General features: G+C 36.0%; 1 protein-coding gene across 2 annotated transcripts in view; it reads right to left on the bottom strand.

The window, feature by feature from the left end:
- The window catches only part of POLD1_1 (DNA polymerase delta catalytic subunit), a gene marked incomplete at its 3' end in the record, with an annotated part of 40,669 nt that overhangs the window by 16,678 nt on the left and 10,374 nt on the right, over positions 1 to 13,617 (bottom strand). For both annotated transcript variants that reach the window (XM_051216517.1, XM_012938482.2), the window contains 5 exons: positions 9,226 to 9,610; positions 8,284 to 8,450; positions 6,851 to 7,096; positions 3,739 to 4,017; positions 3,022 to 3,404 (listed from right to left, as the gene is read on the bottom strand). In XM_051216517.1, coding sequence (XP_051067112.1) covers positions 3,022 to 3,404; positions 3,739 to 4,017; positions 6,851 to 7,096; positions 8,284 to 8,450; positions 9,226 to 9,565 — 1,415 coding nt within the window. In that variant the 5' untranslated portion in view covers positions 9,566 to 9,610. The remainder of the gene's footprint in view (positions 1 to 3,021; positions 3,405 to 3,738; positions 4,018 to 6,850; positions 7,097 to 8,283; positions 8,451 to 9,225; positions 9,611 to 13,617) is intronic.

The raw sequence follows: 13,617 nt of genomic DNA on the forward strand, positions 1-13,617 counted from the left end.
CTGGTGCCCTTTTGTACCAATGTTTATGTTTTTAAACAAATAAATATTTGTTTGTAGCTGCAAAGAATTCTTCAACTCCCATACAAACCTTAACTTAGAAGTCCTACTGATATATCCTAATCTTAAGGGTAACCCTTTTGGAGTTTCTATATAGCACGTTACTCAACACTACCATCCGAATTCTGATGGCCCGATCATTAGTCCTACCTTCTTAGAGTCTTTTTCAAATTCATTAAACAGAATAATTTTGAAACTAATCAACCTATTGTATGAAATATTAAATGTGATCAGTAGTAAAGTGAAATTCGACTACTAAAAAGGAAAATGATATTTTAGAATATAGGACTTTATCAGTGAAAAACAGTATACAATGAATTCGTGAAACATATGTCAAAGAACTTAGTTTAAACGCTTTTCTAGTTGCCTGTAATAATGTGTAATAAATGTTTTTTTAATCAAAGTGTATTCGATCGTGAACAGGGTGGCGTTTGGTACTGTCAAACGCGTAAGCCGATTCCAAAGCTCTCCGTCTACAGTGAGAAGGCAGTTTTATTGCAGATAGTGGTTTTCCGATGAGAAACCCTACTACTATCACACCCCAGTATAGTGAAGAGTATAAATGCGAATTCGAATCATAGGTTCCTGCTTAGAGGTAAGTAGGCGGTGGCCCACACCATGTAGGAACACTTTGTCTGGATAAGTAGTCATGTTAGCAACCGGGGAACGTGACAGCAGACCTCAGAAGAGAGGTATTTGAGGTCAGGTCACAACATGACCTTCTTGTGAGTGGTTTTTGAGATGTTAGCTTCGTACTTTGGAAGCTGTATCACCAGCGACCGAAATCCGTGTGGTATGATAGTGTGCAAATTCTAGTTCTAATTATTCTTACCTGCTCGTTTCGTTGCAAGAGTGGATAGCTGGAAATACTGGTTGTTGTAGGAAAACGCCCAACTGCTGTTAAACCTCAGTACAATCAGCGCTTAGAAGATTTCACCCAAGGACCTCAGTTTGCTTTTTTTTAATTCTTAATGTTCTCCAATTAGTCGGTAACGTATAGTGTGAAGTGTGATTGGTAAACGTGCCTCACTATATTGATTTATTATAACTTCCGTATGGCTACGCTTCGTTATATTTGGAAACGATACTAAGCTTTATTTGAATAAAATTATATTTGAAATAATCTCAGTCATTGAAATTTCAATAATTTCAACGTTTCATCCAGTAAGCTTGTATGAACTTCTTTAAGGCAATAATTAATAAACATATAGTGTTTAAGAATCAAATCAAATCTACAAAAGATACTTATTCAATCATATTCAGAAATTGACTTTAATAAGTAGAATAACAAATATGATTTCTTCATTAAGCACCAATTATATCAGACTATTCGTTCAAATATTTGTATGAGATGTTAAACTTTGTTCACTCCCTTTTTGTATCCCCTAGCTACCCCATCCGCTGTATCATTTTTGTCACTGTTTTTTTCCTTGTAATAGACTACATTGAGTTCTGGTTTTATATTAACGGTATTAATTTGCACTTCATAAGCATAGACTTTTCCAGGTCAAAAAGCTTACTTATTTTGACGTTGTTCACTCTAAGACGATGTTTTCAACAGCCTGAGGACTAGTTTAGAGATTCATCTGTAAGTGATTGACTTTTACATACGATAGGGACTAAAGAAGCAGGTGTGCTAACTAATATAGCTAGATCATTAAAGAAAAAACCAGCCGCCATGTCAAGATAGAAGCTCCAGTCAGGCTGTAACTAGGATACTGACAATGAATTTTTCCCACAGAAATTTAAACTGAGAGAAATAGACATACAACAAACAATGGAATGCTCAGGAAACACATGGTCTCATAAGATATGTTTCAGAACTAAATCATGGAGTACACTTCAAAAGTACTTTTAATTGCTTTATGCGAAAATATTCATGCTTTTACAAGCGAACATGGCTTAAGTTAAATGAATCAATTACATTATTATAAGAAAGTATTTAAATAAAGTCCCATTTAAAAGTGAAGTATGCTGACTAGAATTTGTATTTGACTGAAATTTTATTAAATGAAGAAATTCTTGACAACCACAGATTCCAAATCAAAGGAAACATAGGAAAAGATTGATGAGTGAAATATATTTTAGTTGGACGAATCTTTAGCAGGTTGAAACTCACAAGGCTATTTTTCAGATGATTATTACCACCATTATTTATATCTTTATTGCATTGCTATAATCTTATTGTAAGCGTACAGTGAACCTATTCACTGATATTATACCTTTTACTACTGCATAATTATTGCTAATTAATTATGCGCTGTTAGCAACGAACACTACCATTTATGATGTAATTGTGCTTAAAGTATAGTTTCTTATTTGTCGTGCTGAGTAATCAAGAATTTTCAGTAAATTATTGTATGAGTTTTATAACATGATCGATTTGGGTATAACAGAGAACTAATTTGCTCTTTTTATGCGGTTTATGAATGGCCCCTAAGTTGGGAGAGCCTTGGGGACCAATAAATCCCAAAGGCCTCGATTATTGTTCATTGGTCAGTGTGTATATCCGTGAAAAAGGTAGCCAAGCCGACTGAGAATATCATACGTGATATTGATTAGAAATTTTAGCTTTAACAAAATTTACCTTGCTGCTTTACATATAGTAATATTTTCTGGATCTGTTAAATTATTCGTGAACTTTTCAAGGATAAAACTTTCAAACAGGCTATTTACTGATTAAGATGTTGGTAGAGGAATAGAAACAGCTATTAGTTTCTCATACATCTTGCGTTAAGCGCGATACAATCAAGTCATTCAGTGAGATTCCTATGGTTTACATCATTAATAGCAAAGTGACAGTTCTGCCCTTGATAAGAGTGTGCAAGTATGATTTTGTAACGAGAACTTTAAGAAATCTATATAGAAACAAGTAACTAGTTAAAATAAGATTATCTCATAGAAGTTTCCGTTACAAAGGGCACCCTTAGCGGGCTTTCACTCTTAACGAGATTACACACTTACTTTTTTCTGGCACTTAAAAGCTGTTGTAAAATTTCCGGTAAAATACCATGACAGATATGTGATTTAACAAAATACGCTCCAGTCGGTGTTTTAATATAATCTTCATCAGTTAAATTATAACGTTGAACAAGTGCTTGAATACCACCGCCCGTTGAACCATGTGGTGTTGTATTCACTTGTAACAAAGTTGTATAACATAGATTATGAGCCATCATTATACTTGGATATAGGCTAGCAAAATCTAATGTAGCTATCGGTTCATTATAAAAACCTTTGCGTGGTTCCAGTACTGTTGCACCGACGAATTCATCACCCTGTTGCGACTGATATGTTGGCAATAAATAACCATGTTCATGCGCTTTACGCAATAACTGAGACACAACCTATTGAAGAAACATAAAATATATTAAGAATCGCGAAATCTTTCAATATAGAATTATGCTACTTACTAAATACTAGTAGACAAAGATTCAGACAAAATGTATTTTCGAAGTCGGAACCGCGAGGCAATCTGAGCTAGACCATCATTGAAAACCTGGAAGCACTGGATAGCTGTTCCATCCTAGTATAGGACTCCTCAATAGTGCACACCCCATTCTAAGACGAAACGTCCTTCTAGTGTCCCAGGTTTTCAATGATGGTCTAGCTTAGATCGACTCATGGATTCAACTGTTAAAAAGTGTATTTGCACAAAAAAAGGTATACACATATACCAACCTTGACTTGTTGACCCCGTGTAAGTAGGTATGTTAATGGTACACCAGTAACCCGAGCCATTTCAATATTATTTACAATACACATTAATTTATCTAATAAACGTAATGGTAAATAAGCATCTTTTAAACAATAAACAGCTAAACGTCTTCGTGTTTGAGCATCACCATTTTGTAAGTCAGTAATGACATTATGATGTACATCTTCTTTTTGCTCTTCAAGAAAATGATAACTCACTGCATTCAATGTATAACTTCGAAGTTTATAATCACGAAATAATATCTAAAACGAAATTTAAATAAAATAAAATAACTGACAAGAAGAACAATTTTATAAATGATGTAATAATATAAAAAATCATTCGAACAAAAAGTTTCAATTCAATGAATTGACTGAAGTTAGAAATGTAAACCATTGAATGTTGTGAGAGTAGTTATTTAAAAGTGATACGTTTACCTCAAGGTATTTACATACCAATAAATAACACTGGATGTGTATCAGAGTGACACATTCATGCCGGACTGTTACTGCTACCTTGACGTGGTGGCCAGGTTTATCTATCGTAATGAACCAATCAGATCTTACTGGCTGAAACAATCGTTCCTCGAGATCCTACCATGTTAGACAGGCAGGTCAGTTGAAGGGCGGTAAGACTAAAAGTGGCGAACTCAAGGTCCGAGGGTGATGTCGTACTTTAGACTGTGTAACGGCAGTAAGGTGTCCCCTTCAGACAACCAATATAACAGAGATGGGGTTAGAAAAGGTCGACCCTAAAAATGCACACCTCGCCTTATCCCATGGATATCCGTCTCCGACGGTAAGGTCCCAACAAGTACGGATCTAACATGGAAACTACTCACAAAAAGGTCGTGTGTGACCTACCTCAAGCAGTTGTTTATTGGGAACTGAGGTCACGCTCTCAAATCACTAAGACCAACTCTAACACAATTTTCTTTTCGAGTACCTCTAGAAGAACCCTTCCACGGTGTGGGCAGTCGGGAAGTGATAACCGCCCTCATACCTCTAACAGCACTCAAGACCACCGTATTCATAATCCGTTTCCCTCTTCAATTCCTATTATTCCCTGCCTCAACCATCAGCTCTAGGCTTCCTCCTAAAGTGTCACCATGATCAATGATTCTAGTGCGCGAAATACTGTCCCAGGTCTACTGAAACCTCTCTTCAAACAACACATTGGAGCCTTCAACGTACGTACTCTATGTCAAATCGCCCAGCAGGTCTCCTTGACTAAAACCCTAGAATTTCGTACCACTGGTTTATAATGTTTCCGAAACACGCATACAGGATCATAGTGTGGTTATTCATATGACCTCACCTAGCCGAAACGGAGAGCCGATGAGATACACCCGCCTTTTATCTGGAGACCCGATGGTGAATTCTCGTGGACTGGAGGATGTAGGCATAGCATTGAGTATGAAGGTAGAACAAGCACTTTTAGGATGGATGCCTGTTAACAGTCGCCTATGTGCTGGTTCGCCTAAACGGCTGCGTAAGAACTCGGAAGAATAGAGACACATGTCGTTATCTTTTCATCGTCTCTGCCTACACTCCCACTGACTGCAGCCCGGATGAAGTGAAAGATGACTTTTGTAGAAAGCTTTCCAAACTCCTTCAAAGAGCTGAACACTCAGACATATTACTCATAGCATGTAACTTTAATGCCCAAGTAGGTAGCTTAAACCAAATAGAAAGATATTCAGATGGGTATTTTGGTATTGCGGCTCAGCGAACAGATAACGGTAACCGTCTGCTGCAACTGTGCTCAGACAATCGTTTATTTTTGGCTAACAATAATTTTAAGCATAAGGAGAGATACCGCCTAACATTGCGACTCCCTGCTCGACAGAAGACTGTCGCTCGTTCTGGAGAACATGTTTAGACTCGGATCATGCTCTAATACGAGCACAGATTTGCTTGCGCCTCACTGGACGCAGAAAAGCCACATTAAAAAGACCTATTAGATTTGAACTCATTGACGAGAAAGCTAAAAGTATATTCCAAGAATTGAGGTCACACTTAGGCAGTTCTGAAAACGAGGCTGACCCAGATGTTGCTTGGAAATATATACGAAAAGCTGTGGAAACAGCAGCGGCATTTATTAGTGATTTGAACCAAAGGGTCACGAAAAACCAGTGGATTTCTACTACATCCACTGCACTGATAGACTCTCATAAACCTATCCCACTAGGCTCAGAACACAATGAAGAGTGAAAACAAATCAGATCTAGGTTAACCAAAAGTCCACGGAAGAATAGTGAGCAGTGATGGACAACGAAAGCAAAAGAGATGGAAAAGACAGCGGCTGTAGGTAATACAAAACAGCTTTTCAGATTAATAAAAGAAACTGGAATTATGAAGTCAATTGTAAGTGAAACAACCTCAGGAAAAAACGCCACTCTTATCTGATCTCAGTCTAAACGTTTAGAATGATGGGCGGAATACTTACGTAATACGTTGTAGAGGACTGAGTGACTGATTGATGCATTAAGTCAAACATAGCTATTATTCCAAGCAAGTACTTGACAAGTAAACTTGACGGAAGTATAAAAGTCTCGATAACGGTGTGTTCTTTAAGTTGGATGGCTTAAATGTGAAGTTTTCATTGTTATTTTGAACATCATCACTGTCTATTGCATGCAGAATTATTCTTTTTAGGTATTTCTATCACAAATGTGATATCAATTCATTCTGGAAACCCCGTCCGTCATAAACATAAAATAACCGAGTTGACAAATGAAATAATACAACATTGCTGCTATCAATACTACGAAGTCTTTCGTTTTCCATGATGCATACATATATATGCAAGACGGTGTTTACGAGAAGTAACTACATTCGGTATTAAACCACCAGGTAAAATTCGGGTTCGAACCCTACCCCAAGTAATTCGCTTTGGGCAGCTGGGTAGTATACCATAATCGTCTTCGCAAACAATGTGGACATAGTAAGTGGATCATAGAAAAAACCCACTGTAGGAAATAAAAATATGAAGTAAAGTTGTAAGAAATATGTTGATTAGAAACTACACACAGGTAAGACAATGGTCGATCTAAGACAGCATAACGTATAAAGGTCAATAGAAAACCAAACTAACCTGTAATAAATCAAACTGTACACGTCCATCAATATTTACAAATTTATTCTCTCTACGACCCATTTGTTTTGACTGAGTCATAGCTTCCCGTATTGTAGAACGTGCGCCACGTATACGACCAAGAAATCCAAAACCATCAACTTTTAAGGTGTTAGCACGATTAATAAGATAAGGTAGATCGAAATTTTGTATATTATAACCAGTGATTATATCTGGATCAACTTCACGCACAAACAGTGACCAATTCTAGCAATATAACAAAAAAATAGAAAGTAACAACTACACATACATATATCTATAATTGATTAATCATTGAGTAGTGACAGATGTCATGCATGTCAAGTACTTTTGAGTGCTGATCAAGTTGCAATATGGCAACTAGTCTACGTGATTCGACATGGCGTGTACTATGTTAAGCTGTGAGTTGATGGTTGGAGATAATCGACAGGAAACACTGGACTTTGGTTTCGTTCTATCTGGTATTCGTTGACTAGATATACACCTGTAATTTTGAGGGGACTGATGCTACCTGGAGGATTTGATCACATGTCGCTCAACTTCACATTCAGAGACATTACCAATGACCTATATGTTTAGGCACCAATGTACAACAATTAGGGATTCGCGAACATCTGTTATTTAGTCAGTTAGTCGGATGCAATGTAAAATATGGGACATATGTACATTAGTTTAAGTTGCCATACGCGATTAGTACAGTGTAAGGGTAAATTTCAGAGTAGTAGAGGTAGTAATAGTATTCATGGTAACAGAAAAGGTTAGGAACCAAAGAGATGATCTCAAAAATTACAAACTATGTAAATAAAAAAAATGATAAGAAGTTCAGAAGTTCAAAATTTGGGAGAAGACGATGTGTGAATGCATCCGCACCACCGTGAACGATCTTGAGCCATGCCATCCAAAGTCTTTAAGCATTGACTACAATCATAACGCGAACACCAACCAGGTAGTCTGCATCTGTTTACATACTTTAGTTGGATAGTCAGAGTATTCATGGACTGACACCTTGTCTTGGTTTGGCTGCCCCCTAGCTTTCTTCCAACGTGCTCCTACACCAGCCATCCTTACCCGTCGAGGGAGTCGGTGGATAGATATACATAGAGACTCATGATGAAGCCATTAGAATCAATTGTTTGGTTATATATAATTACTGGGTTGATTTTGTGAGGCACTTTATGGAATTTTGATGTAATTTCCATATCAAATAAACTGTCAACCATGAGATATCTAGTTCCGCAATCAGATCTCGTTTCGCATAGGTAGATGGGTGAAGAAACATTCCGGAAGAGTCTTTCTCTATTTTTCAGTGATTCTCCGATTAGTTTTAATTAGCGATAGAAATCACATGTATAGATACAGTAATAAATAGACTAAAAGCATATATATATATATGTACAACACAGCTTTATACTTACAGCTAACAGTTCTTCTTCCGTTTGATGGCAAATAACTTGTGAACCAACAATTGGTGCACATGTATTCAATGTGAATACATTACGTATAAACGGTGTTGTTTCCCCATAGTTAGTAACCATATTAGCAATCTGTATAACTGGATCTTTATCAGGTACAGGGAATACACCTAGTTAAGTGAATTGAAAATGAAGTTTTATGTAAATAAATGAATAATTTCGTGGCAACAGGTATCATATAATGATATTGTCTGACAACTAAAGCAACCAAATAATACCATAGTAGTTCAACTCGTTCTATTTTATTACTGTTAAACATGGCCACCCACAAAAGAGGATCTTCATAGACTAAGAGCATTCGATCATAACTCTCTTTCAAGCATCACTCATATCTTTTCGGACAAACCAGTGAGCAATTCTGAGGTCAGGTATAAAGTACTACGTACGTATGACAAATCGATTCATGAGGTAGTGATCTTTATTAAGTGAACTCGTTGGCAAGTGTATTGAGTATATCCAACTACCGCCTATATCGACGACACGCGATCTTATCTGGTGTGGGAGTTGGTTGAAAGAAAGTTAGGAGTATCAAATCAATATAGGGTATCAGTAATTGAAGTCATTGATAACTGAACTGAGCCATGTTAATAGGTGTAACCTAACTGGTTGGGATTTGAGTGATTATCGTACCAATTATTAAAGGCTTTGGGTGGCATGCCTCAGAATCATTCGCAATGGCCCAGGTGCATTTACCCTTTGTCTTTCCCTAAATCTTCAGTCTCTAAATTCTCTATGATTTTTTTTGTAAAACTGACCTATTTTTTCGGCTTGTATCTTCGACTTCTAATCTTCTCTATTTCCACAAACACCATTACATACTATCTTATACGGCTGTTTACATATACAGTTAATCAGTTAACAGTAATAAAAAAAAACTCAACAAACCTTTACGACTGGCACATTCAATATCAAAACTCAGTACACGTAATGGTGCAATATTACTCCATTGACCTTCAGGTGAATGAACAATCAAAGCATCCCATGCTATATCAAACTCAATTTGACATCTTGTTTGACTAGTTAACAATGTCGAGTGATCATCAACACCATTTTTTGCAACACTACTATAACCATTTGTAGTAGAGGTCGTTGAAGAATTAACAGAATTTAATTTTTGATTTATGGATTTTTTCACATCATCCGATTTCTTTGTAGAATCTCTCAAGTGATATTTCTGTGCTGGTGCTTCAACCCAACTACATCCAGTCATTTGTGTATCAGTCATAAAACGTATTTCAAAATCAATATTCGCTTCAAAAGCAGGATATGACTAGTATTTATTCAGTGGGAAAAAAGGAAGCAGAAGGGAAATATATGTTCCACAAATTAAATCTTTTTAGTATACTATTGTTAATGATAAATAAACTGGTAAGCAATCATCTGAGTTTTAACACACTTCAGTAAGTGGAAGGACAACTTAGTTGGTTAGATCACCAAACTGTTAAGTGATAGGCTTGTGGCAAGTTCAAATCCCGCTCCTCTCAATTCAGTTTGAACAATCAGGTAGTGGGTGAGAGTAGGTACATGTCTGTGAATCCGTAGCACATCTGCCTAACCCTAACCCTAGTGGATATAAGAGCATGATTTTTGCGGAAGATCTCATTCCAAACCCTAACTCCCACTTTTTTATTTTCCCATCCGGCAAGTCGAAATGCGCTACAGTAGTGTGTTCATGGAAGGTAAATGTAGATAGCTCTAGATGACTAGAATGAAGTCTTCAGTGAAGACTACACTCTTATATGCACCAGTGACATACAAAATAAATAGGAAAATAGTATTAACGTCCAAGTAAACAGTTTGGTCTAAAGTCACCTACACAAAAATACCTATACTTGCTAAATAAGTTATGCTCTCCAGTAAGAAATTAATAGAAAGTACTATTGATTGAAGGTGAGACTGATTTCCTTCCCAATCATATTATTGGGTTTCTTGAACGAGCTACTCTGGAGTGAAGGCTTAGTGGTTGAACCACTCGACTTCAAAATGCTAGGTAACAAATTTGAACCCTATTCCTCATATTTCGAGGTTTGAGCAGTTTCACATTATTACTAACATTTATAAAACAGATGTGTTCAACATATGAATTCATACTGCTGCTCTGTATTGCTCTATGGCTGTGGAACATAGTCTATGAAAATAGAAGACATGTGTAGCCCACAAGTTCTCAAAAATAAGTGTCTTCAAAGCGCTGCTCGAGAATCACTGAGCGACAGAGTGGATAGTGTTGACGTCAAATGTATGGTATTACGTAACGACGATAAACTAGCTGATGACACCTAAAATAATCTTTGATTGAGGCATGTATTACATAAGCATAACTCCCACCTACCTAGATATACTATGCTCATCAGTTTGAGAGTAGGTTGGGAGTAACATAAAGCTATCCAAACGAAGACATTACATCAGTCTATAAAGTCACTGATCATTGGAATTGCGCTATATAGGTAGATGCAGACTGTCTACTTATGGTCTGAGCGATAACTTTGAGTGGTATGGCTCTGGATCAGTGATAATGGAATAAATGTATTCGCTTGTTATCTTCACACAAGACTTGGACTTCAAGATAGTCTCGTATTTTTTATTCAGAGAATTTAGTCCTTCAATTCAAATAGTATTCTTTAATGGGTAATCATTGTCGATACTAGTAATACTAATATTAAGTCATCTCTCTTGAGGAATTAACGCACATTTGTATCAAACTGAATGTTGATTAAAACTGATTGATTTGATCTTGGTTACTTATTAACATGTAAAGTTAGACACATCTACAAATTATTGAAGATCAGTTAATTATTCGGTTGATGGATTTCTACCATAGTTTGATCCTAAACTTTTCTGCGTAATTCTTAACACCTTAATTTTGAATCAACTGGTGAAAAAGTACATAAATGTTTGGAATTTGAAATATCTTATAGCCGAAAACCTTTGAAATAATTCCTAATAACTTGTAAACCATTCATCCTGATAAATATTACTTCATAACTCGCAACAATGTATAAGTCTCAATAGACAATACGAAGTGTTGACTACAGTTTATTATTGGACAGAGCATATCACAAAAATACAAACACACAAAAGGAATATGAATATAAATGCGAATGCGAATAAATACAAGCGAACGAATGAATTATTATGATCTGAAAAAATCACATATATACATGAAAGAGAATAAGTCATTGAGAGATCTAAGTAACTAATATATCAACTAGTAAGAGAAGTATGCATGTGGGTTGTAACATGTGGTCAGAAATACATGCTCATACAAACATGATAATAATACTACTACTACAAAGTTATAGACGAATTCTTACTGACCTAATGACACTGCCTATTAAATAAGTTAATTGAAGGGCTTAACAAAACGAAACATATACAAACTCAAATGTAGGTGAGCTGCTATGGCCTTTACTACACCATCAAACCAATAAAAGATCATGGTGTTAAATGTCTTATATACTCTGCGTATGATTCTTTAACATGGTATTAAAATAATTTGATCTATTGCAACATGGATTACCCCATACAAGACATAACCAAGATACGTACAGCAGAACAGGCTACACACTAATATGTTATATATACTGGGAAATAAATTAAGTTTATAACTTTGCACAGATCTACTCCAGTGTCCACAAACCAGCTCATTATTAGGAGAGAGTATAGATGACGGGCAATTGATTAACACGTAAACCTGGTATGGTTGTAGATATCAATTGATTAATATTGATTAACATAACTAATTTATCATGTATAAATCTACGATATAAGCTTTTGGACATATTGAGGGCTTGTAAAACTACCTGGTTATGCTCTAAATGAAGTAGATGAGATGCAAGTTTGAACGTGTGACCAAGCTACTGAAAACAGTGCTTTAATTATTAAGCAATCGCTTCTACCGGCGGAAAGATATGAAATGAATTTCAAAGAGAGATTTTCCTTAAACTCAGTCAAGCATCTCACAATGGTAATCAGAACCGGAATAAACATGGGGATGAGATTAAATAAACCATGACGAATTTCTAGTTAGCTACTAGTCAACTAGAAAACAGCTAAGTGAAATAGTTTATGGTAAAGAATATAATAAAATTACAAGGTGTAAACAGATTTTGCATAAATAATGAATCGATTAAAATGGTCTACAGGCTGATCTAACTTTAAATCGAAAGAACAATGACACATAAACTCGTTCTAATGAATATAGTGTCCATATGCTGGAACTCTTAAAAGGACGTAAATAATTTTTTAAGGAATAACCAAACTATTCTTGGTTAGAATTAGGATTAAGGGTTATGGTTTCAATCATGAATTGACATCAGCTTTAATGCAAAAAAAATTTTTGGCGAGACCCTAATTTATGGACGACCTTTGAACGAATCTTAAGTAACCTTGAAAAATATTAGCCAATCAGCAAACAGTCAGTATAGAGTAAAAATATGTCATACAAAACCAAGGAAATAAAGTGGATACACTTCTTATACGTGGTTCAAAAACTTGTCAGGGTTAGAAAGAGGTTCAGACGTTCTAAAATCGTAATGCATGCAGTAGAGGAAATCATCCATAAGGCTACAGAATAGTCGGCCTCTCGAGCCATGGTAGTCTCAAATACTCTTTCAGCCTCGACCACATAACTTCAATATTGTTTAAGTGCACTCCGGTTGTTGAGTACACAAAATGCTACCTGTGGATAACGACACGATACACATAACTAAACCTATGTAAGAGTCTGTACGCTCTCCAAACATCCGTATATATTGCAGTACCTGGCTGCAGCCAGTGTTACTGGTGCTTTTATTGTCCAGTTCGTAATAATTGTCGTAATTTGCCTTAGTTAGGAATTATATATGGGTTTTTCATCACGAACTGACATCAGCTATAATGCAAGAAATTTATTTAGCCGAATGGATGAAAGGCTTTCGCGTTAAAATCCGAGATCTATTATCTTATACCTGGTTGATTCGTCCACAAATTATAGTCCCGCCGTTTTATTTGTTATAGCCGCTCAATTATCACGTTTTGTACAAAATTCCCTGTGAACCGATAGTACGTTAGCATTAAGCACTGAAGTTGTGGCCGTAACCTTGAAATCTTTAAAACGCCTCTGATTGGCTCGTCCACAAATTAGAGTCGCGCCGATATAGAGCCAGCTTGTTAAGAAATACTTCAGGATTAGGAATTTAAGGATATGATTTAAGTATGGTGTTAATTTTCCTGGTATAAACAATCTACAAGAAAAACTGAACTTTTTTTTCGTTAACACTTATTTTTACTCTATGGAGC

Source organism: Schistosoma haematobium, chromosome 4 (assembly GCF_000699445.3).
Source record: "Schistosoma haematobium chromosome 4, whole genome shotgun sequence".
In the NCBI taxonomy this organism is placed as follows: domain Eukaryota; kingdom Metazoa; phylum Platyhelminthes; class Trematoda; order Strigeidida; family Schistosomatidae; genus Schistosoma; species Schistosoma haematobium.